At 51.4% G+C, this 26,288-nt stretch overlaps 7 protein-coding genes across 7 annotated transcripts; 3 read left to right on the top strand and 4 right to left on the bottom strand.

Annotated features, from left to right (window-relative positions):
• Window positions 1-144: 144 nt before the first annotated feature.
• On the bottom strand, window positions 145-1,375 carry An02g08320 (uncharacterized protein; the record flags this gene model as incomplete). The annotated part of the gene is made up of 2 exons (XM_001399927.1): window positions 145-1,023; window positions 1,112-1,375. 2 exons carry the CDS (start codon window positions 1,373-1,375, stop codon window positions 145-147), a joined length of 1,143 nt encoding a protein of 380 aa, XP_001399964.1.
• A 448-nt stretch (window positions 1,376-1,823) lies between these two features.
• On the top strand, window positions 1,824-2,873 carry An02g08310 (uncharacterized protein; the record flags this gene model as incomplete). Its single annotated transcript, XM_001399926.1, has 1 exon — window positions 1,824-2,873. The coding sequence occupies one exon, from the start codon at window positions 1,824-1,826 to the stop codon at window positions 2,871-2,873; it is 1,050 nt and encodes a 349-aa protein (XP_001399963.1).
• Window positions 2,874-3,022: 149 nt separating this feature from the next.
• An02g08300 (uncharacterized protein) lies at window positions 3,023-3,591 on the bottom strand (the record flags this gene model as incomplete). Its single annotated transcript, XM_001399925.3, has 2 exons — window positions 3,023-3,361; window positions 3,436-3,591. 2 exons carry the CDS (start codon window positions 3,589-3,591, stop codon window positions 3,023-3,025), a joined length of 495 nt encoding a protein of 164 aa, XP_001399962.3.
• Window positions 3,592-4,348: 757 nt separating this feature from the next.
• On the top strand, window positions 4,349-16,448 carry An02g08290 (uncharacterized protein; the record flags this gene model as incomplete). The annotated part of the gene is made up of 6 exons (XM_059746444.1): window positions 4,349-5,717; window positions 5,841-6,487; window positions 6,548-8,094; window positions 8,148-11,175; window positions 11,237-11,882; window positions 11,962-16,448. The coding sequence occupies 6 exons, from the start codon at window positions 4,349-4,351 to the stop codon at window positions 16,446-16,448; spliced, it is 11,724 nt and encodes a 3,907-aa protein (XP_059600039.1).
• Window positions 16,449-19,368: 2,920 nt separating this feature from the next.
• On the top strand, window positions 19,369-20,352 carry An02g08280 (uncharacterized protein; the record flags this gene model as incomplete). Its single annotated transcript, XM_001399923.3, has 1 exon — window positions 19,369-20,352. One exon carries the CDS (start codon window positions 19,369-19,371, stop codon window positions 20,350-20,352), a length of 984 nt encoding a protein of 327 aa, XP_001399960.3.
• A 988-nt stretch (window positions 20,353-21,340) lies between these two features.
• On the bottom strand, window positions 21,341-23,068 carry An02g08270 (uncharacterized protein; the record flags this gene model as incomplete). The annotated part of the gene is made up of 4 exons (XM_001399922.3): window positions 21,341-22,338; window positions 22,394-22,782; window positions 22,851-22,888; window positions 22,943-23,068. 4 exons carry the CDS (start codon window positions 23,066-23,068, stop codon window positions 21,341-21,343), a joined length of 1,551 nt encoding a protein of 516 aa, XP_001399959.3.
• Window positions 23,069-23,950: 882 nt separating this feature from the next.
• On the bottom strand, window positions 23,951-25,837 carry An02g08260 (uncharacterized protein; the record flags this gene model as incomplete). The annotated part of the gene is made up of 3 exons (XM_001399921.3): window positions 23,951-25,390; window positions 25,455-25,566; window positions 25,656-25,837. 3 exons carry the CDS (start codon window positions 25,835-25,837, stop codon window positions 23,951-23,953), a joined length of 1,734 nt encoding a protein of 577 aa, XP_001399958.1.
• Window positions 25,838-26,288: the final 451 nt, after the last annotated feature.

Below are 26,288 nucleotides of genomic sequence, written 5' to 3'. Positions count from 1 at the left end.
TGACATGGTAGTCTTTGGTTCTTACAAGGTACTACTAAGCCTTTTGATTATTCCGTCCACCCAAAGTAAGCACTAGGGCATAGAGACTCCACATCCCCTCATCTCCTTTCCGTCCGCACCCAACCCACCTTTTGCTCCTCCCTCTCACGGACCATGATGGATCTCCACCTTCCGGACCACCTCAATCTTTCGTAATTCGTGTGATGGCGGTGTTTCCCAACTCGTGCCTCGGGTCGCAGAGTCCTCCACATCATCCTCGGGGCTTCTCTGAAGGTCCAGCATGCTTTCCGTCCCCATGTCCTTCCGCTTTCTACTGTTGGATGCGTAGTTAATCGATAGCATGTATCCTCCCTGCTTGTTCCATGGGCGGGGGTTGGGAGTTTGGCGGAGTCGCAACAAGGGAGCCGAGGCGGGGATGCATGCGGTCACGATACCGAAGCAGAGCTGCACTGTGGTCCAAATGCAGGTGTCTGTATCTGCCCATGTCATATCGCCCCCAAGTACCATGGTCCAGGCATAGTAGAAGCGCACGGCTGAAATCGCCGTAACAAACAATCCAAGTGAGAAGGTGAAGATGATGATGATTTTCCGGCGGAGGGCCATCTGGAGGTTCCACAAGACCACCGCCGGAATACCGAGCAGAATTAGTTCGGAAAACAAATCAAGCAGAAGCGGAATACACAGATGGGTCCTTTGAGGCATGCACGTATAATCTTCCAGGGGCTGAGGCGCCTCGTAGCCGAAGATGGGGTAGACACGAAGCCAGAACATCTGTGGTGGCAAGCAGGCACAGACGAAGACGATCGTCGAGGCGACTCCCAAGCCAAGACAGAAGGCAAAGAGCCCCCAGATGGTCCAGCGAACCCCTCGAACAATGGTCGAGAAGGCCCGTTGGTAAAACACTAAGACTGACAACTTGGTGAACATGAGTGCGGGGGCTTGGATTATCGTTATGATGTACGACATCTCCACTACAAATGCCATTCGCTCTGGAGGATGCGGGTCTTCGCTGATGACCCAGTACTATCCAAAATTAGATTCCCATCAAACGGCATGATTCCCCCGCCAGAAAACTAGGCGGGAGAGAAGAGGAGATGCTGGGGCCTCTTACTGCATGCTGACCCATGCCGCTAGCCACTGCGGCAATCACACAGCCCGCGGTCGCCAGGGTGAAAATGGCCGCGAGAATGATGAGAATACAATCTACCGTCCAGATCCTGTGAATGAGCGATTGTGCCCACACACGGATGCTCAACCCTATGACACAGAAGATCATGCTAGTAATACATGCTCCCAGCATCTCGGGTCCGCGATTTGATGTGGAGTGGTCGCTGAGCAAGGCATCTACCTCGCCAGCAGTGCTGGAAGTAGCCATATTGGTTCAACCGATAGAGGGGAGGGAGGGTGACTCTGAGTCTGATGATAGTCCCGAATCATGTCAGAGCAATTGCGAGCCGGCTTTCAGAAACGAGTTAAATAAATATTACCACCTCAGGGACGAGACGGAAGCGAAGCGTTTCAGGCAGACTTGGGGGCCGAATCTAGATGCAGGCCTTATGCGATCAGACTCAAGGATGGCTAGGAGTTGAGTCGGCTTCCAAGGCTCTCTTAGCCAGGCTGAGGATGTTCAAATGGTCAGCCTAGCGGAAAGTACAGAGACGCAACCCGCTATTACCGATGGGGATAAAGCATATACAACCTCAAGTGGAGAGCCTTAGCTTGAGGTCAGTGTATAAATATCCGCAATATGACGGTCCAGAAGGGGGGCGGAGAATGGGCTTCATCATCACATAACTCCAAGATTGATTGGTTCATCTTCCCCAATGATTCTTCCGGATTCGCAGTATGCGTTGGTCGTGCAGGGGCCCGGTTCATTGCAATTGCTCAGCCACGCCCCTGTTCCCTCGCTTGGAGCAGATCAGGTCCTGATCGAGGTGAAGGGGGTGGCACTAAACCCCTCAGACTGGAAGATGCTTGATACTGCAGCAGCAAACCCGGGCACCATCAGTGGAGGGGACTTTGCTGGGGTTGTCGTTGCGTGTGGGAGGGAGGTGACCGAGGCGGCGATTGGGGATCGTCTGTGTGGATTCGTTTTTGGAGCAGCTTCATCCGGCGCATTTGCCCAGTTCGTCATGGTCCATCCCAGTCTCTGTTTTCGAATCCCACCCTCCATGTCGTTTGAGGCCGCCGCCTCCCTTGGACTAGGGCTAATGACGGGAGGATTGATGCTGCAGTCTCTCCACCTCAATCCGCTACGAGCTGCAGAGTCCACGCCTGATCATTGGGTGTTGGTCTATGGCGGCTCAACGGCAACAGGAACCCTCGCCATCCAGCTCCTACGCTATCATGGCTATCGCGTCATCACCACTTGTTCTCCTCGGAATTTTGAACTAGTGCGACGGGTGGGGGCAGTAGCTACGTTTGACTATACCTCCCCCACCTGCAAGGAGGACATTCGGGCTTACACCGGCGGCACTCTCATGCATGTGATGGATTGTATTGCGGATTCACGCGCTACTACAATTTGTTACGGGGCCATCGGCGAAGCAGGCGGGCGGTACTGTGCCTTGAATCAATTTCCCGCGCAATTGCACCGCCGTCGTGCCTCTGTCTCTCCGGAGTGGATCCATAGTGCGACCATCTTCGGAGGCGATGTTCAGCTGGCAGGCTCCTACTACCGGACAGCACGACCGGAGGATCGTGAATTTGCCATAGAATGGGCGCGATATTGTACCGAGCTTCTAGCCCAGGGAAAACTACAACCGCATCCACTTCAGGTGCAGCAGGGAGGTCTTGCGCGTGTGGTCGAGGACTTGGTCCTTCTACGCAATCAGCAAATCACGGGCAAGAAGCTGGTATATCCACTGTACTAATTGGGATTTGTACTGAATTCTTTTCTGTTTTTTTGTTATAGATTAGTCAACTTCGTTTTACCAAACAATAATGACATTCACTTGATGCTATTCACTAACAGCTAGATCTAAGCAGCCGGACGAGAGCCCACCCTGTAGAGTAGCTCGTTTCAGATACGAACATCCTCGGGAGCATCAGTCTTCTTGCTACCCTGACCCATGGCCGTAAAAGCCTCCCAGCTCTCGCGGTCAATGTCCACAATTTTGCCCTCATCCACAAAGACCTCCTCCCAGCCCGCGGTGACTGTGGCCCGCTCCTGATCCAGAATATGGTCCTCTCCTGCGACAAGGCTCTGGAATTCCGGATCTGTGACGATTGCCTGCAGAGTTTCGGGGTCAGGCACGTACATCGACACCGAAACGTCGTGGTCGTCGACAATCCAACCGGGACGGACAGCCCACGGGATTTTGTCGGTGATCAGACTCTTGGTGATAGGGGGAGTGTACACCTAGCAAGGGAAAGAGTTTTTAGTCAATTGAAGAGGGGGAGAGATATGTAAGCAACAATCGACAGGGCACTTACGTGCGTAATCTTGTAGGCGCCATGTCTTTCCTGGATACGGGCAGCCTTAGGTGCATGCTGTCTGGTTCCGTATTCATGGAAGTCCTTCCAAGAGATACCCTCCTTCTTGTAGCGAAAGGAGGTCAGCTTAAGGACCAATTGCTTCTGGGGAGCCATGTTTTGTTCTAGTTTGGGAAGAAGGAGAACGTGACAATTGTAATTTGGAAGAGAGAATGATGTGATGTGTTTGAAGAATGAAGGGAAGACTGTCATATCAACCCGGGAAAAGACCTGAATTTATATCCGTCATTCCTACTTCGTAGAGTGGCATGACATCCAGTAGCTGATACTATCGAGTGGTAAAACGAATCCGGCTCATGAAGGCAATAATCAGCGTAGTATCCAGACAAAGAATGGCCCGTGCCGGGATCTTCCTTTCAGGCTGAGGCGTTTTTCCTCCGTCAGCCTGTTCACCACCGAGTAAATAGTAGGATCCAACTAATACACACTAACTTTCTAGTTTGCTTACGCTGGACCGCCGGCCCCACTTCACTTGCGTCGCCCCTCAGACCCACTGCTAGATTAAACATCCCCCAGTTAGCATACCAACACTTTTAGATTATCACCACGGAAGAGTCCTACAATCACATTTGTACCATGCAGCGCAGACACTTCGCCTTCCCAGTTGGTCTTAGACCGTGTCTATGCAATTTCAACCGCCCCCGGTTCAGCCTCGTCGGCAGCTTTGGTGCGGACGGCCGTGGAGATTACGGCGTATCGTCCGGCTCGTCCAATGCCCGCCATTACAATTGACAATGATATCCCGCGCATACTTCTCCTCTCGAGGTATCTGATCTTCTCGAAAGAAGTTGTGGCCGACACAGACTTACCTTTGATTACTTGCTAGTCATCTCGTCTGACGTTTTCGGGGAATATGGCATACCCACAAGCTGAACCGGTGGCCATTATCGGGAGTGCTTGTCGCTTTCCTGGCGCCAATAGTCCCGAGGAGCTTTGGAATTTACTTCTCAGACCTCGCGATCTCAGCAAGAAGATTCCTGAGGACCGATTCAGTGCTGCGGGCTTTTGGAATGCAGTTGGATCGCATCATGGTACTTCTAATGTAACGCATTCATATTTCTTGGAGGGTGATTCGCGACGGTTTGATGCAAACTTCTTCAATATCAATCCCCGGGAAGCAGCATCAATCGACCCTCAACACCGCTTGCTATTAGAAACCGTCTATGAAGCGTTGGAGTCCGCCGGCCTCTCGTTGGAGGCAATGTGCGGTACCAATACCGGGGTCTATGCAGGCCTGATGTGCGCCGACTATCTGGATTTACAGCTGCGGGATCCAGATACTATAGCACAATACCATGCAACGGGTACAGCCCGCAGCATCTTAAGCAATCGGGTATCTTACTTTTTCGACTGGAAGGGCCCTTCAATGACTATCGACACGGCCTGCTCCTCGAGTCTGGTGGCTGTACACTTGGCTGTGCAGGCACTTCGGCATAGCGAGTGCTCAACAGCTATTGCTGCCGGAGCAAACTTGATTTTGGGACCGGAGATGTATATCGCGGAGTCAAATCTACACATGCTATCCCCAACAGGCACATCCAAAATGTGGGATGCCGACGCTAATGGCTATGCACGGGGCGAAGGGATTGGAGTGGTAGTCCTGAAGCGGTTGGGAGATGCCTTGCGTGCAGGAGATCCGATTGAATGCGTGATTCGAGAGACTGCGGTCAACTCCGATGGACGGACAAATGGAATTACAATGCCCTTGGCCACAAGCCAATCGTCATTGATCCAAGAAACCTACCGCAAAGCAGGACTGAATCCACTCAGTGAGCTTGACCGGCATGTACCCTCATTCCCCAGACCATGCAGCCTCAACCTTGCTAACCTGTCTCTCAGATGCCAATTCTTTGAGGCTCACGGCACAGGAACCCCAGTGGGAGATCCGCTAGAAGCGGAGGCTATCAAATGCGCTTTCTTTCCCGATCAACATCCTGCATGCGCAGAACCACCAAGGCATCTATTGAATGTCGGCTCCGTTAAGACTGTCATTGGCCACACGGAGGGCGCCGCCGGGATAGCGGGTCTTCTTAAAGCCTCGCTGGCACTTCAGAATGGGGTTGTTCCTCCGAATCTGCATTTCAACCGTCTGAATCCTAAGATTGCTCCGTTTTATGCAAACTTGCATGTTCCGACGGTGCCTCTGTCGTGGCCTAAAGTTGAGGTGGCCCGCGCCTCAGTCAATAGCTTTGGATTTGGTGGAACCAATGCACATTGTGTATGTACTTCTACTAAATCACGCAGATTATTTCTCATTTTTTTTATTTATTTGTTTATTTATTTTTATTTTTATTTTTTTTTTACTGATTTACCGCTCCAGATTCTTGAACGTTATACACCATCAGTTCATGGAGTGCAACAGCTCCTTCCCATGTGCGGAAGTTCCCTGGCGACGACCGCGCAACATGAATCACCACTTATCTTTCCATTATCGGCGTGTTCACAGCGATCTTTGACTCGCCTGGTGCAAAGATACGCAGCATATATTGCCGCCAACTCATCAGTGGATTTACAAAATGTGGCATTTACAGTACGGAGTCGCTCTGCTCTCTCTGCCAAGCACTGCTTTGTTGCACTATCTAGGGGCTCGTTAATCGAGCAGTTAAGCTCATACACGGCACCCAGCCACAGCATTGGACAGAGGGCACATGCTCAACTCGCAAGAGTTACTGCTGGTGTCCCTCGTGTGCTTGGTATCTTTACCGGCCAGGGCGCGCAGTGGCCAACTATGGGTCGCAATCTCATTCTTCGGTCGCCAGTCTTTGCTGCCACTATTGAACGTCTGGATATCGTGCTTGGACGGGTTCCAAACCCGCCAGACTGGTGTCTCCGCGACGAATTGCTTGCAGATGCGGGTTCATCGCGTTGCTCTGATTCTGAATTCTCTCAGCCTCTTTGTACGGCAGTTCAGATTGCCTTGGTTGACTTACTTCACAGTGTGGGGGTTCGGTTCAACGTGGTTGTGGGACATAGCAGTGGGGAAATTGCTGCCGTAAGTATACGCAAATCCAAGCTGCTTTCAATCATCAATTTTCTCACAACCTGTATACAGGCCTATACCGCGGGATGTCTCTCAGCTGAGGAGGCGATTACAGTGGCTTACTACCGCGGGTACTACTCGCACCGAGCCTCTTCAACAACTGGGGCTAAGCTCTCAATGATGGCCGCTGGAATCGGGTTTGCGGAAGCCCTACGCATGTGTGACCGTGCTGAGTATAAAGGAAAGATTTTCCCCGCAGCCAGCAATGCGCCATTCTCAACCACAACCAGTGGTGACGAAAAGTCACTTCATCAAGCTCTGTCGGAATTGGCCAGTCAGGAGAGGTTTGCACGCATGCTACGGGTCGACAAAGCGTATCATACGCCTTATATGCGTCCCTGCGCACTGCCCTACTTGAATTCCTTGCATCAATCCAACGTTCAAGGTCGGATTGGGGATCCTTCATGCACATGGATATCTTCAGTACATGGCTTTGAGATGGATATAAGCTCTGACCCGGTGAACAGTGACTACTGGGTAGAAAACCTTCTCCAGCCTGTCCTTTTCTCTGAAGCCCTGGGCCAAGCTATTCGAGATCATGGCCCCTTCTCACTTGCTCTAGAGGTCGGTCCGCATCCTGCTTTGAAGGGGCCGACCGGACAGAACCTCAAGGCCTTTGGTCACAATGAGATTCCTTATCACGGCTCACTCACTAGAGGTGAAGATGACACACTCGCTCTCGGCCAGTGTCTGGCTAGTGTGTGGGCAACACTCGGCCCCTCTGCGGTCAACCTGTCCAAACTGGCATCTTCCTTGGGCGGCGAGGCTGCCTCTCGACCACTCAGGATCATGAAGGCTCTGCCCACATACCCGTGGGATCACGAGACAATACACTGGAGGGAGTCTCGCCGGTCAAAACAGTACTGTAGCCGTCCGGCTCCCCACGAGCTGCTTGGTGCATGCACCGAACGGTCCGAAGGCCAAATCTGCTGGCGCAACATATTCCATGTCCATGAAATCTCGTGGCTGCGGGATCACAAAGTGCACGGGGAAGTTGTCTTCCCCGCCGCGGGTTACTGTGTGATGGCCATTGAAGCGGCAATGGCATTTTTGGCCCAACCGATTCGTCTCATTGAGCTACAGCAGCTTGTTATCCACCGGGGAGTCCGTATCGAAGATAATTCTATTGGCACCGAGATGATTTCCACTCTGTCACTGGCCCCTACAGGGAACGATAGCAGGTCCTCTCCAGACCTGTCCACTGCCGCCTTTAATTTCTCTCTCACCGCGGGAAAGGCAGATGGTACGGAGCAATCCAGCATTCGATTTGAAACTAAGATCTCGGTCACATTGGGCAATCCCCATATCGCCACGCTCCCTGCGTCCCAGCGAAACTCAGCAGAGTGGCCCGCTGCCGATGTTGACAGGTTCTATCTGTCCATGCAGGAGATTGGTTTGGAGTATACTGGCGTCTTCCGCTCAATGACGAGCTGTGAACGCAGGTGGAAGAAAGCTTCCGCTCGTATAGCACCGATCCCCAGCTCCATGATCATACACCCGGGATTCCTGGATACCACTTTCCAAACGCTCTTCCTAGGAATGGCAGCGCCAGGGGATGAGTAAGTATTATTACTTGTTGGAGTCAACATGAGAGTCATTGACATTCGTTTAGGAGCCTTCGGACTACATATCTGCCGACGAAGATACAGTCTATCCGAGTCAATCCCGCAATATTGGAAGATGGTAGTCCTGTTGCGATGCCATATCGTATTGACACAACTATTACAGACCTTCATTGCCCGACTCAGGAAAGTCAGGCATCGTTCACTGGAGACGTTGACGTGTACAGTGATGGGAACTGCGTAATTCAGATCGAAGGGCTCGCATGCGTGGCCCTTGGGTCGCTGACAAAGGCTGACGACCGCAACATGTTCCACACGACCACCTGGGAGCTAGATATTCTATGCGGAATGTCGGCATCCCGGGTGTCTCCTGAGTCAGAGTATCTTGCGTTACTGGAGGAGTACGAGAGCATAGCCCGTCAGTACGTTGAAGGACGTTGCGTCTCCAGTTCCACGTTGTCGAGCCCGACGTCGCCTGGTGAACAATTGATAGATGCACTGCATGCGGGAAGAAACAACCATCATACCAATGGGATCGAAAACCGGTCTCACTCACGAGACTATTGGCAGTCAGGCGTTGGCCCTCAACGCATCCGCAAATATCTAGCGCAGACTGCCAAGCAGATCGCCCATAAACACCCTCGGATGACAATCATGCAACTGATTCATGTCAGTGATGATGAGGGATCCGCTGTTCGGATGATACTCGATTCATTGGAAGATTCTTTCGCGTCGTATGTGGTTACAGGCCTGTCCGAAGATGTGTTGAGGCATGCGCAGGCCTGCGTAGCCACCCCCGATGAGCGGGTGCGATTCGACGTCTTCGATACATTCCAGCGCAGTCTCAATGGAGACAGTGAGCAGGGCTTTGACCTCGTGATTGCGAACCTTGGTCAGTCACCCGAATCAGACAAGGCTCACCAGGTGCTGAATAGTGTCCGACAATTATTGAGACCGGGTGGATATGTCCTCCTTCAAGCTGTTACTGGAAGGGGTCTTTTTCCCGGCCTGATCCTTGATAACCTTGTGGGGCATAGCTCGGGGCCGATGGCTAGGAGTGAGGCAACGTGGGAGAAGACGCTGAGAAATCTCGGATATTCTGGCATTCAATCAATGGTATATGATTCAGGAATGGCCCACCCTCACTGCCATTCCCTAATCCTGTCGCAAGCCATGACGCCCTCCTTGAGCCAGATCCTACGACCATCAATCGTACTCGACCCGCTCTCTTCGGAAGAAAAGATACTAATAATTGGTGGCGAGACAGCACTCGGTTCGCGTGTAGTATGCGAGCTTCAACCTCTTCTTAGGCCATGGAAGAACTCTATACTCATTCTTCCTTCTTTAACTGATATTGCTTCCTTCGACTCGCATGTTGCGAAACATGTCCTATGTCTGGCCGACTTTGAAGCTCCCATCTTTCGAGACTTCAGCCCCTTACACTTCGATGCCCTTCAGAAGCTTTTTCAACAGCCCCGGAACGTATTTTTGGTGACAAGGGGTTTCAATCAAGGTGATCCCTATAGCTCCATGACTGTTGGACTTGCCCGCGTTCTCCGTACTGAGCTGCCTTCATCGAATGTGGTCCTTCTGGATGTGGATCGAGACGACAATCTGGATACCGCCCAGCTTGCCACACTGTTTGGCCAATTCATAAGCGGAATTCAGCTACAGTCAGACGACACGCGGACCCTTCTAAAGCAAGAGTTAGAGATGGCACTGGAAAACGGCGATCTTTACATCCCTCGAATCAAGCATGCAAAAGATATGAATGACCGATTCAATTCCGCGTTTCGACAAATCCCGGCGACTCATCAACCTCAGCTCACTGCGCAGCTCAACGTCCCATTCGAGAAGCCAGTACCTATTCGAGTCCTTTGCCGCTCTTCCAGTGCCTTGATGGTTGACGACGATGCATCTTACTTTCTCTGCTTGGGGAAGGCGCGGTTGGGCAACTTGGAGCAGTGTGTACTCGCGTTTACACCCTCTGCGGATGATCTGGTCTTCCTTGAGGAACTGTCTCTTCTCCAATGCAATATTGATAAAGATATGGCCCCAAAAGTACTACCTGCAGTAATCGGTTTCTATATTTCCGCGCGCATACAAAAATTTGCCTCAAGTGGCAGAACAGTTATCTTCACCAACGAACCCTTGTTGGCCCGAGCTCTCGTTTCGACTGTGGAGGAAACAGAGCACATATCTATAACACTCGCTACTTCGAACCTATCGATCGCACTGTGGCACGAATCTATAGCCTACTGGCATCCATACACTGCCACACGGAACATCAAGCATCTTCTTCCACCTGACATAAATCTCTTCATCAACCTAGAAAAGGAGCCAAACTCACTGTGCGATCGTGTCCTCAATGCACTGTCGTCAAAATGTACCATACGCGGAAGAGAACATTTCTTCTCTGCGCATGCAAGGCAACCCCAAAGTGGATTGAGCAGAAGCTACAAAGAGTACTTGCAATTTCTATGGAGTCAGTACAACGGACACGCAAACTCTCTACCACCTGCGACTGAAATCGAGTCACTCGGGGCCACCGAAGTTTGTGCAATCGAGCAGTATCGATCGGAGACGCTAGTTCGACGCCTAGATGCCCGAGCATTCTTCCGCGATGATGCCACATACTTCTTGGTCGGCATGACAGGTGAACTGGGTCACTCCTTGGCGCGTTGGATGGTCGCGCACGGGGTGCGCTACCTCGCAATCGCCAGTCGATCCCCCAAGCCTGCGAGATGGTATCAAGAACTTGAGGAGCAGGGGTGCCAAGTATTGGTCCTGAGTCTCGATGTCTGTGACCGTGAAGATTTGCAGCGCGTTCATGCGCAGATTCATCGAGCGATGCCACCAATCGCCGGCATTGTGAACGGAGCCATGGTGCTCGCCGATGGTGCGTTCGTGAACATGTCCTACGAAGATTTTGTTCGGGTCTTGGAACCAAAAGTGAAGGGGACAGAGAACCTGGATCAGCTATACAATCAGCCAGGCTTGGACTTCTTCATCCTCTTGTCTAGCACTGCCACCCTGATTGGCAATTCGGGACAAAGTAACTACTCAGTAGCCAATATGGTATGTGTCTGACCTCTACCACCGTGTCTTTGCTATAAAACAAATTCTCACTCTATCCTAGTATATGCAAGGGGTTGCAAGGCGACGACAGCACCGGGGACTGGCGGGATCGTGTGTTGATATTGGCATGGTCCTGGGTCTCGGTGTGGTGACTCGTAACGTGACTCATGAGAAGACCCTACGCAAGGCTGGTCTGCTCGCGATTTCGGAGACGGACTTCCACTGCATCTTCGCAGAAGCTATGCGCGTAGGATGGGAAGGTGTCACGGACTCGCCATGTTTCTCAACTGGCCTGCATGTTCCCCCGGGGCAATCGAGGCCGCAGTGGTACGATGACCCGCGATTTGCGCACTTTCATGTAATGGAAGATCTGGATTCGAAGTCGCAGCACCGAACAAGAACTCAACTCCTCCAAGATCGCCTCAGAAACCCTGTCGAAATGGCCGTTGCCGAATCTTGGATTCAGGAAGCGTTCATTACAATGCTGCAAAAACTCCTGCAGTTGCCGGGTCCAATCACCAATATCACGCAACCCTTGACCCAGTTGGGAATTGATTCCTTACTCAGCACAGAGATCAAAGGGTGGTTTTATAAGGAGCTGAACTTTCACGTTTCGGTTCTGAAGCTTCTAGGAGGTACTTCTATCATCGAAAGTAAGCCTCTCCCCATTCCGGACCCGTATGAACGAGTCCTGACGTGTTCCCTTAGTATGTCGAGAAGCAACGGAATGTTTTTTCCAGGCCGAGTCCTCATACATGAACGTGAGCTATGAGCCAAAGGCTGTAGTAACCACCCCAACGCGTAATAGTGAGCAGATTCAGGAGGAGACAGAATCTTATGCCGATCAAAGTGAAGGTTCTAGCTCGGATCAGGGGACATCTCGGGCGAGTCAATTCACACCTGCCAGTACCCTAGATTTCACCCCTCAGGCAGTGGATGACCCCCAGAGCTCGAGTACACTCTCTTTGAGAAACCTGCTCCCATTGTCTGTGGAGCAAGAAAAGATGTACTTCATGCTGGCCACCGTGGATGATCCGACCATGTATAATTGCACCATCCAGTACGAGCTGCACGGCAATCTGGATATGGAACGCTTTAAAATCGCGGTCATTCACGTTGCGCAGAGGCACGAATCACTCCGAACAGCGTTTGTCACTCAAGCTGCCGATGGCATGCCTCGGCGAGCAATTTTAGAAAGTTCGCAAATCGGCTGGTGGGAGCGGACTAGCGGTGATCCTCTGGAAGCATCCCTTGAGATTTCCCGGGTCCACAGTCACGAGTACGACCTGGCCAAAGGGCAGAGTATGGTAATATCTATTTTACACACCAGTCTTCAGCATCATATCATGACATTTGGCTACCACCATCTAATCATGGACGGAGTCAGTTGGCAACTATTACTACGCGAATTTGCTGCCGCCTATCAAGATCCGGATCTCCTGGCCCCCGTCATCTCGCAGTACAGTGCATTCTGTGACGAAGCACTTATGAGAGCCGCTTCAAGGGACGACGCCCTTGAACGTTCAAGGCTTCTTGAAACAGCATCGCCTCTTCCTTTATTCCCTTTTGCCCGGGTGAGCTTCCGCCAGGTTCACACCTGCTATGAGACGATTCAGGTGAGTTCGCAGCTGGATGCAGGCACATCTGCCAAAGTCAAAGCTGTGAGCTCCCGTACTGGTGTTACATCCTTCCATTTTCATGTCGCTGCTATACAATTGTTAATACAGAAAGTTCTCGATATCGACAAGTTCATGATTGGGATAACCAATGCCAACCGAGACAACCCTCGCTTCGAAAAGGTAATTGGACATATGGTTGAGGTTGTGCCTTTGTGCTGTGAGCCGCAGAGCAGTTGTACGTTCACAGACCTGCTGCAGGATACTCGAGCTCGAGTCTTAGCAGCACTGGCTTCTCCCAGCGCATCACAAAAGCCAATGTCCGCTGAGCAGATGCACACCACGGAATGCAATGTGGCAGTGAACTATATCGCCAAATTCACCCAGGATATCCGTTTTGACCAATCCACTCTAAAATATTCGACCTCACAGCTCGCTCGACAACCCTATGACTTGGTATTCACGATCCGTGAGAATGAAGATGGAACAATGCTACTCAACTTTGAGGCCCAAAAGTATCTCTATTATGAGAAAGACCTTCGTATTTTAATGTCGCTGTACACACAGCTGACTGAGACTTTTTCCATGGGGACAGAGTCTCGTCTCGAGTCCTATGAATGCATTGCAGCTTCTGGGATGCCTTCTCTTCATCTGCAACAAGGGCCCGTGTTGGACCATCCTTGGTCAGGATGCCTGACCAAGCGCATCAGGAAAACGATAACTACATACCCGGCGGATCTAGCCATCAAAGATGACTCCGGGATGCGTCTTACGTATGAGACCATGCACTCCCGAAGTCTCTCAATCATGCAAATTCTGCTGGAAGCAGGGGTCAGCTTTGGTACGCCAGTAGCAGTAGCCTGTGGACCTTCGGTGGATACCGTGTGCACCCTCCTGGCTATTTGGTGGATTGGTGCAATCTATATGCCGGTGGATTTGATGCAGGGGCATCAGCGCCTAGCTCATATCATCGACGTCAGCCGACCCGCGGCCATTGTGTGCAAGGGTCCACTCGGCCAGCTCGAAACCTCGCATATCGCCCCGGTCATTCAACTCCCCCAGGTCCTCCAACCCACCACTCTTGGCCATCAGGACTATGCAGATGAAAACTCGCCAGCCGCCTTGCTCCACACTAGTGGTTCGACTGGGGTGCCCAAGGGTGTTCTTCTAAGCCATCGGAATCTTCGATGCCACTTCAATGCCACGGAGCAAGCATTCCCGATTGGCCGGCAAGTGGTCTTACAACATAGTTCGCATAGCTTTGATGCCGGGCTTTTCCAAATTCTGTTGGCCCTCCTGCACGGTGGGACATTGGTCATCACCAACAACCTTAAAGAGCCCGGTCAGCTAGCTGAACTCATGCTTCGCGAACATGTCTCCGTAGTCACAGCAGTACCCTCTGAATATGCCCTCTGGATTGGCGAGGCTGGTCAATTGCTGAGCGAGCTTGGCTCCTGGCGATTTGCATTCTGCGTTGGAGAGAAGCTGAGCAGGGCCACCATTCAGGCGTTTGTTAGCCTTGGGCTTCCGGACCTGACCTTGATTAACGCATACGGCCCATGTGAGACAACTATGGCTTGCACAATGGGGGTGATAGATTACGAACGCGTCGATGGGGATTCCCAGAGTGTCTCTATCGGGGAACCGCTGTCATCATATGGGATTGCGATTCTAAATTCGCAGTTAAAGTCCGTTCCACAAGGGTGGCCGGGTGAGATTTGCATTGCCGGTGCTGCCGTTGCTCTCGGGTATTTGGACGTTAAGGACGAAGAGGGTCGCTTCGTCGAACTAGATGGCGTTCGAGTTTATCGGACTGGGGACCGTGGCCGACTGCGAGAGGATGGATCACTCGAATACCTTGGGAGAGTTGATGGAGATTCGCAATTAAAACTGCGAGGTATTCGATTGGAGTTGGACGAGATTTCCAATGCTCTCCTCCAAGCGTCGGCGGGAGCATTGGTCGATGCAGCAACCATTGCCAAGGGTGATCCAGATGACCTATATCTGGTCAGCTTCGTAGTTCTATCTCGCGCAGTAGAGATAGAGGATAACATTGACCTTTTCATTAAGCAGTTACTAGATACTGTGGCGCTACCTCCGCACGCAAAACCGGCCCAAGTCAGTATCGTGACTAGGATTCCTCTGACTTCAAGTGGCAAGGTGGACAGAAAAGCCCTAGGTCGGCTTCCCGTCGGTCAATCCGGGTCTTCGTCGGAACAACCAGTGCTCGAAATTATCGAACGGAAGCTGCTAGAAATGTGGAAAGAGTATCTGCCCTCAACTGGGCTACCAATCACTCGAGAAACTAGTTTTTTCGAGCTGGGGGGCAATTCACTACGGCTTTTAAAACTTCAGGCACGAATCCGGCGCGTGACCGGTATCAGCATACCGATCACTGAGTTGTTCCAGTCGTCCACATTGGGGGAAATGGCTCGGTTGGCTGGAACGGTGGTCACCAGGATCAGAGCCTCCTCAAAAGCGATTGACTGGGACTCTGAGACAGCGATTCCTGACTACCTGGATCAGATCAAGCCTCTTCCCACGCAGCCAAATGGAGCTGTTCGGGAGGTGATTCTGACGGGTGCCACAGGATATTACGGAAGGGCAATTTTGGAGGCGCTGGTAGAGATTCCGTCTGTGGCTCGCATTCATTGCATTGCCATACGGCCTGCTCCCGACGGTTCCCCGCGTCAAGAACTGCCCGTCAAATCCTCGAAGATTTGTCTCTACAGTGGCGATCTATCGGACCCAACATGTGGGCTCAATGCTGTGGATGTCGACAAACTGACACGCACCGTGGACTGTGTCATTCACAATGGGGCCGATGTTTCCTTCGTCAAACCCTATGCTGCTCTACGAAAGGCTAATGTCCTGTCAACCAAGTACTTGTTCTCTCTCTGTCTCGCGCGCCGTATCCCTTTTCATTATATTTCCACGGCCAGTGTGACCAGCCTTTCGGAGCGTGATACGTTTTCCGCCGCATCAGTGGCGGGATTTCCCCCGCCATCATTCAACAATGATGGTCACAATCCGTTGGTGTCGGGCTACGTAGCTAGCAAATGGGCCAGCGAGGTATTCCTCGAGCGAGCCTGTGCCCGGTTCTCGGATCTCATGCCAGATGTGCACATCTATCGTCCCACTAGTATCACCACCGCCAGCAGCCCCCATGAATCACTGTCCGATGCTTCTGCGGGGAATACGAATATCATCGGCGCAATCTTGGATGTGAGTCGGTTCCTGCACGCAGTGCCTGATACTCGAGATTGGAGAGGTTATATCGACCTGATCGGTTTGAACGGTGCTGTCGAATCCTTAGTCCGGAATATCACCACCACTCGTTCCACGGCCTTACCGTCAGCTCTCAATGAGGCATCGAAGGAGAATGACGGCTTACCTTGCCAAATTCGCTACATGAATGTCTGCGGTGAGACACGCTTCAAGGCTAGTGAGCTCAGGGAATTCATGGAAGGGTCTGATCAAGCAGCTTATCTACAACTACCATGGGGAGTTTGGCTGGAGAAGGCCCGGGCAGGCGAGGTGATTGATGCTGGGGTTGCTGATTTTCTAGGTGAGTGGGAAGCTGCGACTGCTGCCGACTACTGGAGAACATCGCCCTCTTCTGCGCGGTCTCCATTTCTGCTACCTTGGTTGGAATAAAACGGAACAGATCATGGGTCAAAAGGGACACTCGTCAGTGGCTTGTGTGATGCAGGATGGTGTAAATATTTCTATTTTGTATGTACTTAAAGGATTGATACCAGTTGTGAAATGGACATATAATATTTCCTCAATGAAATGTTTGCCTCAAATCTTTGTACATATTGGAGTTCCAATGCTGTTATGATGGTTCGGCTTCCTTATCACGGCTGAAGGGAAAGGATACCATGTCCCATTACTCTCTTCTACCCCAACATCATGTATGTACTTTATTTTGGTGAAGAGCGGTAGTCGGACGCAGAAGAGGAAGATCCATAAACCCCACTAGGGGTCTCGATAAAACTTGTTTTGTGCTTCTGTTAGGTGGTTGTGAATTATAAGTGGCCATTTAGGTACTTGTTGTATCTGCTTCTTTGTGCATTATATTTAAGAATGGTATGTACATCAATCCTTTCTCTCTCTCCTGAGAGAAACATGTATAAAAGCCGGTGTTGAATAATCTACTACTCCGGGCGTCTTCCAGCCAGGTGTAATGTAGGATCGATCATGTCTTCAACTGTAAGATTCCCGTGTCGTCCATTGTTCCGTGTATCAGCCCGATATGCGCATCCCCCTTTATCAATTGTGTAAATAGATAGGTAGGGATATTAATGCATTCACCGATGACGGCCCGGAAACGGATTACTGTTAGACGGTTCATCTGCACACAAACCCGACATGATTAGTAACCGTAGAGTTAAGAGTGTGAAGAAACCAAACAAAAAATCCCCAATCATGGGAATGATGTGTGATACACATACACGGCATCCAGCACAAAAAGTAATAAGCGGCGGAGAAGAATGACAGGATGGCGAATGCGACATAACATGCCGCGTAGAGCATCACCACCCTTGACTTTGGTCGTCCATTACTATTAATGTTATCATCACCACTAGCATTGCTCAGAATCTCCGTGTCATCGTCATCGTCATAGTAGATGGAACGGCATGCTCCTCCTTGTAAGCAGCCCAAGTGAGACACAACACTATAACCTGTGGACTCTGATGATGATAGTCTGGCCTTCAAAGGAGAGATAGAATCTCGATAACATTCTCGAAGATTTTTGAAGAATATTCGCTGATTCAAGTTTATTCCATAATAGGGGCACAGGCCATTTACTGAAGTAGGGCTAGATGGTCTGCAGGACCCTTGTTTTCAAGAAGCAAGGCACTGCGATGACCATATATACTACTGCAAGCAGAGAATGAACATCACGACGTGTTTATCGGTAGCTCTTCGGGTAGCCAGCCACCCGAGTACGTTTCTGTGCGACGGCCGCTTGACCAACACCAAGCTTTGTTCATCAACACCTGTAATAGTATAAAAAGATCCTTGATTCTGTATCCGGTTAGATAGAGCGCAAGAGGTTGGCGGGATGATGATATTGTCTGGTCAGCTGAATATAACTGAAGGTATATAAGCAAGAGGCGCAGAAGGTCAATATAGTAACAAGAAGAGGACTGGAGATGACATGGCCATTCTTGATAACCATATTGATTGGCAATCAAACGACTCATTCAGTTGAGACGGATATCCAGCACATTAAGCCACATGGCCCTCTCAAGTCCTCGTGGCTCTTCGTAATAAGGGGTTGCGCAGAGAACAATCACGAATCGATAGTGACAAAGGAAGGACGATTGCGTGCTTCTCGCTCTACTTCTCCGGGGAGATCGCAATAATTAACCAGTATGCGCTTATGGGGCCTGACTGGTGAGCCTCATGGCTATCCGGACACTTCCGTGACGATCATCCAAAGCTAGGGTGTCGGGTTGGAGCGAAACGTCAGGCCACTATCGCCCGGATCCCGGGGTGCCTGAATGCTCTATGAAGCAGGGATGCGATACGATGCGATCGGTTGACAACCACATGCTTACAGCTGACGGAGAGACCGAAAGAAGAATGGGCCAAGTGGCTGAGCAAATCCAGCGCCCTTTTGAAGATGTGCAGCATGCATTACATTAGTGTGGTGGTTCTGGAAGCATGTGGGATGTCTAGGCCGGCCCAGACTTCCAATTCAGGTCTGCATCTTTCGTATCGGAGATTTTCTCCCATTACATTGTTGTCGGATCAAGCGAGATAAGGCGAAACATACTCTGTAGAAGTATACTGTTCGAATTGCAGTCAACTGGTCTGATGTAGAAATGTTTTTGTGCTTCAACTGCGGATTTAGACCGACGGAGATTGCCGAAAACTGAGGGAGGTCCAGTAAACAGATGCACCTGCCAGCATTAGTGACACAAGCTTCATCGAATCATGACGATCAACAGAGCCATGAATGAGCTCCGATGATCATCATGTGAGAGACCATGAGGGAAGCTGAACGATGGGTGGAGGGCGGAGGGAAGAATAAGGAATAAGAAGCCAGAAGAGGGAGGGAAGGCAAGTCAGGTGGCGGCGGGTGGGCCTGAGCAGCGCCTCGTGTCTTCCCTTACTTTCTTTCTTTTCGTTTTCCCGATCCATCTCCAGCGCTTGCTTTCCCTTTCCATCTCTTCTTGACCTCACCACTCAACTTTCCTTCCCTCCCTCCCTCTTCTGCCTTCCTATCGCATTTCTCCCACGTTCTTGGTTTGGGTTTCAAAAAAGCACACCGGCTGTGTCCGGATAGGAATAGTGCAAAGGGCAAATTTATTCCTGTGTTCCCTTCCCCCCCAATCCCAAAGTTCGTGTTCCACCCCCTGAGCTGCGACCTCTCCACTCCTACCGCCCCCCCAGGCCAAATCCAAATTCGACTTGGATTCGGGACGGTAACACTCCCTGGTTCAACTCGACTGTGGTGACTCGCAGAGTATTCGCCGTTGGCCCACCAGCATGAGGCCCGTTTAAATCGACTCCCTGGTTGCAGACAGACATGGAAGCGTCACACCCACCCCCCGAGGGGATAATGCTTCCTCCAAGCCCCGTTGGTTCGTCCGATTCATTTGACTCGACATCGTCCGGTCCTGCCGCAGAGCAACCTCGCGAGGCAAAATGCGACGATAACGTCATGATCACTTTGTCGCTCACGCCTGATCCGCCGGTCCAAACTCCGACTCGCCTTCCTTTTGCCCGTTCCCATATTCGGTCACGATCGATGGTTGAAGTCCCCGGTCTACCTCCGATGACGCGCGCCCATTCGTCCCCAGGGCTGGACTCACGGGGCAGATATATATTCGTCAACGGTCGCGGTGCTTCAACAAATGCGGGTGATCCGGCGGCCAAGCGCTATCTGCCGTTGCAGGTCACCACAGGCGATGGCCTAGAGTCCAGAATGGTGCCCCTGAATATCTCGGAGACTATCTCGGAACATGCGGAGCTAGATACCAATCTTGTTTCCTCTCCGTCTCATATCGACTATCACCCTACCTCGCCGGTTTTCTCTCACACTCTACCGCGTGTCAACCGTCGCCGACCGTCGTCCCCCCTTCACTTCCAGAGCCCTAGCTCGTCCGTTCACTCTATGGGCAGTCCTTCCGGTCATTCCTCTCCCGTGATCTACAGCATGAGGTACAACGAATCCTACCCCGGTTATTCGGCCTCTTCAACCTCATCTATACCCTCAACCCCGACAAGCCTGCGATCCCGTAGCCCGAGTATTTCGTCGTTGGAAACTATACCTGACATTCCCGACGCTGAAGCCGCTGCCATCGAGGCGGACCGGATCGCGGCTCTGAAAGCTGCAGCAGACAAGGCCGATGAAGCAGAAGCGGCCAGCAACGGCAATCGAAGGCGTGGGGCATCGGATGCTTCTGGCCCTTCTAGCGGACTGATGACAATGCGGGCGGGATCGGTTGGCTACGGACCTCGAGCTGACAAACGGAAACGTTGGAGTGTCTGTGGAGCAGAACGTCGACAGGACCTGGACCTGGAAACGATCTGGGAAGATTGAATGCGATGCAAAGCCAGCATCGAGTTCTTCCTACGATCATTAGTCTGTTTCGTGGACATCTCTATACTACGCACCACTCGGACCAAGCTGGCCGGTGACTCGTCCATACTAAAATGATCAACAATCACATATGCCCGACACGCACGCGTCTGCCCGCTTCCCAAACATTACCATCCAACGCAAGGCAAACAAACTCCAGCTGCCTCGGGACAAATGGCGCTCAGCCCTTAACATCTCGTTAGCCTTGCTTGCTCCTTCTTTTTCTCTATGTATCAAGCGCTCAGTTCGAAAATACCCAACATCTCCCATCGTTTCGGGTCTTTATCTTCAGCGGTCAACCCCACCATTCTCATCCAGGAAGGCCGCAGAGTTCGGTAATCGCGCAGGTCCGTGGATGCTCTACTAGTCGAGTTTCGTTTCTTATCCTATCTGGGTTGTTTTTCCAGCGTGGCGCATGGTACTTTGTTTTCAGTTCTACCTATTTGGGGGCGTTTCGCTTATTGTTGTCTTCTTAACCTTGCACGCTACTGTTCAGTTTATCGTCAGGTAACAGTTGGTTGATTGATTGATTGAAGAGCAATATGTGATTCCCCTGTTATCTTTGTCTCTCGTGTTACTCTGTTCGTCTATTGCACTTGTGCGTGGGGCGGCTTTGTGTGTCATTCATGTACTATGAATCTGAGATTCACCGCGTCTATCTGTTTGTTTGCTGGCCGGCGGCCGGTGTGCGGGGTGTAAATAACTGTTAGCTGGCTATAACTGCAATCCATACATATCTAAGGCTGTACAGCAAGCACACAAAATCGCGTGTAGCACTTCTCTCCAAATACCGCCGTATATATGTGCATATATGTCAAACAATGAGTAGCAAAAGAAAAAAAGGAACATAGCAAAGCAATCATCCAAGCAATAAAGCAACTCAAAAAAAAACCCCCCAACTAACTCAACCTAAACAGGTGAATAGTAGTAAAAAGATGGAAGGCTCACATCATAAAAGCCCCTTAGGCGTAGCAGAAGGCAACGAATCATCCCTCTCCAACCCGATCCCAAGCCTACCCAACCCATATAAATTACAAATTTGGCCTGCGGCGCGCTCACCACTCCAATACGCACCGGTCGTGGTACCCAGTGCCACGAATGGCGCTGTATGTTCGCCTGCAAACCAGACTCCACGATCTACGCCCATGCCTGCGCGCAGGACCTCGATATCTCGATCTCCCTGGGTAAGGCCGACCTGGAAATTGCAGTAGGAGCCGTTACCTGCGTAGGGGTCGTTCTGCCACTGGGTTGCTGCGAAGGCGATTGGATTGCAGTCCGGAGATGAGTCTGAGTAGCCGTATAGGCGGGAGTAGAAGGGGTGGAGAAAGTCGTTGAGGAAGTTAAAGTATTCTTTGGAGGAGGGGTCGAGGCCTTTGAGCTTGGAAACAATGTATGTGGAGCAGGGGCCGAAAATGTAGAAGAGGAGGGTGGGATGTGCGCAGGAGGAGGGGAGAGCGGCGAGTGAGATGCATTCTTGGTTCCAGAGGATGTCGTTCGGGCTTTTGGTGTACCCTGGATTGAGAAATTGGGCGAAGGTGGGGTTCTCAAAGCTGCTGTATTCTAGGTTGGTTTTAAGGATGTCGGCGGTCTTGGGATCTTCGGGGCCGGCGTGCCAGTATGCGCGGGGAAATGTGACGTAGACTTTTTCTAGTCTGCCGTAGGAGATGCTGTCGATAGCTTGGTTTAGACGAGGGGGAAGGTCTGGGGTAAAGGCTTGTTTGTTGCGTTTGAGCCAGCCGAGTGGGCAGGTGACTACTACTTCGTCGAACTGGAAGGTCTCTCCTGATGCTGTTGTGAGATTCACCTTGCTTGGGGAGCCCATGGCTTTCCGGGATTCGGAATCAATTTGGACAATAGGCTGATTGAAGCGGATATCTGCGCGTTGAAGAGCATTCTTTGAGACATACTTGAGAATGTTCTTGTATGTCGAGGCCACAAAGAAGTTATCTGCCATTGACGTAGTTTAGCTGAGCGTCATCATCATGTGGTGAGGGGTACTCACTCCCATCTATGCACTCCTCGAGACAGAAGAACTTTAGGCTCTGCCTTTCAATGGGATCACCGACGTACGCTCCCCATAGCCTGCAGGATTCGATGCAAAGTTCCTTCTCAGCGGTGCTGAGATCTGTCTTCTCAACCTCCTCGCGGAAAAAGTCAAGCAGGCTTCGTTCGGGTGGGATTATTTCTTTATGTGTGTTGCTATACTCGAAGGCCTTCTCAATTGTCGTCCACAGTACCGCTGATATTTTAGCGGCTAGTGCATCGTCGATTGCCTTGCCTTCTGTGGAGATCAAAGCCTGGTTCCCCTCGAAGTCTTCCAGCACTGTCTCCGTTGCTTCTGAGATTGCGACAATCGGGTTCTTTCCGGTGCCATGTATCCAGTTCGGACCCCTGATAAGAGTCAGCATCGACGCCAAAGAACATAATCATAGCCAGCGGGAAGAAGCAGAGAGTACTACAAGTCTATAAGATGTTCGTGAATCTTCTGCTGGTGTACCTGCTGGAGGTTAGTGAACCGCTGACTCTGACTATAGATGCTTCTCATACGCACCCGACCACCGACTCTGTCTCTAGCTTCAAATAGTGTCACGCGGGCACCGTTCTGGATAAGAATGTCAGCGCATCTCAAGCCTGATAGACCAGCTCCGATGACAGCCACGTTGGGCCTCCTGCCCATTGCGATAGTCATATGTAAGAAAAAGCTTGTCTTCCGAGAGTGAAACAATGATTGATCTTCCTTGGAGCTGATTGTATGCAGTAACCGCCCGTTGTGCTACATAAAGTCAGCAGCTGCTCAATCCACTCATAATATGGGGAGATAAGCCGGTGCAGAATGCAGCCGTTACTACTTGACATGGTCCCTGGCCAGACTTGATAAAGCCTACACCCGGAATAGTTGAGAGATAGATTGAAGCAACCTACCAGGGGATAAAAGCAATTCCGCCTAAGTCTACAAAACACAGAGACGAAACCCTGAAGCATCCAACCGCGGGTGGCGGAGAGAAAGACAGCGAGGCAAATACTTCCTAGTTATCAGAGAGACGGACGAGACCCGGCGGTTATATGTCAGCGGGAAGCCACGTGCTTGCAGAACCCGCCCACAGCCATCTTCTGCAGTCCACCTGTCCCACCCAACTATCTACTCCCTACATTTCTCCCCTTCACCCCCGCCTCGCCCTGGCTATCCGGATCAGCCCATCGCAGGCGCTTACGTATCAAGCAAGTCAAATATTCTCTATCATCTGCTTCCATTGTTTTGTTGTATTAGGCTATTCGGCTGTAATAGCACTTGGATATCATCTGTGGCGTGGCACAGGGTTTCGTCATCAAGTCCGGACCCATGGTTGCAGCTGCCTGGAGCAAACCTGTGAGCTGCACCCTTGGGAACGTAAAGCAATCATCTCACAATCATACATACAATCACCCGCTTGCTGGCCTGTAACCTCCAATATTGACATTACAAAGGAAAGAAATGGATATGAAACAAAGGGGGAATGATGAAAAGAAATAAACAAAGGAAATGGTGATCATATCGCAAGGACACAAGGGGAAGCTTATCTCATCTCCATGCCCCTTGGCTCAGAGACAACAAGCCTTGAATGCAGTCAAGGTCTTCTTCCTGACTTGCACCTCCCCCGCCATTCATGAAAGCCGACACCTCGGCGTCCATCTCAGGCACATCCTTGTCGATTACCCCGCTCACTCGTTGGTGCGGGTGGGACACCCGTGAGTATCTTCCGCCTGATGCCAGATCCCTGTTGGCTTTGGCATCCCTGCTGTTGGCCTCTCTAAGTATTGAACGCCGCGAGTGATGATGCGAAGTGGTCCGCCGGCGAACATGGGAGACTCGTGTGCCTGGTATCCAGTTCTCCTTATCAGAGTCACCCCACTGTAACTCCAGGTCATCGTCTTTTGTCGATATCGTCTTCGAGTTAGACAGTTTATCACCAAGGGTCGCACGGCCTGTCTCCAGCCGGCCCAATGAGGAGACCGTGCGGGAGATCTTCCGTCTTTTGTCGCCAGTCGGCTTAGGAACAGGGGTATTAAGATATTCCGAAGAATTGAAGGCATTGCTATGCCTTGCCGACATGCTCCTCGTTAGTGAACGCTGACCACGTGCGCGGAACAAAGCGGGAGAGCCAGCGTTCGGTGCGCTTTGGGAGCTGGTCGGAGTAGAAAGTGCACTTCTTGCATCGGTGTCAAAGAACGATTCCCAGTTGCGAGGATCTCTTGATCTTCCAAACAACTTTTCAGTCTCCATGGAACCACCACGTGGCGTACTAAATGCCGCGGCACTGTTGCTCCTTCGAAGCCCTGCAAGCCTGGGCTTACGCGCTGAGAACATAGAAATGCGGTTCTTTGACGGAGACGGCTCGCCATCAGCACGGATCACGGCTTTTCCATCAGAGGACATGGCGATCCGCAGGGCATTTCGTCCTTTCGGAGGAGATGGCGTGAGCTCGTCTTCTTTGCGTACCATAGCTTCTCCGTCAAACGAGAGCGATATCCGCAAGGATGGAGGAGACTTCATAGGTGTTGATGTTCCCTGCATAAACGGCCGATTGCCACGGGTCTCAGAAAATGATCGTTTCCTCTTAACAGAAGCTGGGTTGGAATCATCGAGATGAGTTTCATCGTGCACCGGGGGCGGTTGTTGTTCCGGCATCGTCTCGTCTGAAGCTCTCTGCGAATCCTCCACAGCTTCAGTAGCCAGGCTGGTTTGAGAGCTTAACCCTGACTGCTCCAGCTCATTATTGTCTCCATGCACCACGTCCGATTCAAAAGACGCATGGTCGGGTGATTGTGTAGCAACGTTCCTGTCCTGGCAGTTGCCCTCTGATTGCTCTGTCCCGCTCGAAGATCCTGGCTTCGTCGGAAGGTTGTCATCGGCTACCCGTTTTGACGCGTCGGACACGTCCGACCGAGGCGCGAGAAGCTCATGAGGTTGCAATGGTTTCGATTTCCGGCGATCATTTTGACGACGATTTTGGAACCAGATCTGATTTTCAGACACATTAGATTGCACATCAGGTGTAGGTATTACATGGATATTGCAGACATACTTGCACTTCCTTCTCGCCCAACGAGACGCGACTGACTATACTGGCTCGGGCCGTTTTGTCTGGCTTCGGGTTCCGTTGATACTCGGCTTCAAGGATTGCGTGGTCTTCGGGGCTATACGGCCACAGCAGTGACGTGTTAGCGATCTACTGGCAGCGAGACCCATTGGGCCAATGAGGACTGGAATTGGTTTCCGTGCATACCTAGTCCGACGCCGCTTTTGCCGTGCCAGCAATTTATTGTCGACGCGTGGAGGAAGGTTCTGAGTTAAGGTCTTTTGGGAGTGTACTAGGAAGGCGTAATTGAGGGCAGCAGTAGAGTCAGACGCCTGGGTTGAGGGCGGCGAGGAGGAGCATGGTGCAGAAGAGGGCTCCGGATCAGACATGGTAAATAGCCGTAAGCCGGGTGAACAGCATAGGAGGACGGGGAGGGAGAGCAAGAGGAATGAGTGAAAAGTAGGTAGAAAAGAAAAGGAAAGACGTGGGCCGTGGCCTAAGTAAAATGGCGAGGCGGACGTGAGCAGGAGATCCGGTGTGATGTGGGAACGATTCCCCAACCCGGAGAAAAAAGACGCTTCATCTAATCGCGTCGCGATGTGGACGCGGGCGGGCACCGCGGAGGCGTGGTAAGTGTATAGTATCCTTCGTAAACCCGGTACTGTATGGTCCAGTCCCTCCGGCTCTCCGCTCTGCTTTTCTGCGGCTCGGCCGATTCTCCGCCCGCACGAGGCTTCCTTTCATTCCAAAGAATGTCCCCCTTGATTCGAAGCCTATTCCCTTGCTGATTGGATCTGCAGGCTGTCCTTGTCTTTATCTTTGGTGAATGAAGTCACACGG

The sequence above is a fragment of the Aspergillus niger genome (genome assembly GCF_000002855.4).
Source record: "Aspergillus niger supercontig An02".
In the NCBI taxonomy this organism is placed as follows: domain Eukaryota; kingdom Fungi; phylum Ascomycota; class Eurotiomycetes; order Eurotiales; family Aspergillaceae; genus Aspergillus; species Aspergillus niger.
This window is presented reverse-complemented; position numbering and strand designations above follow the sequence as displayed.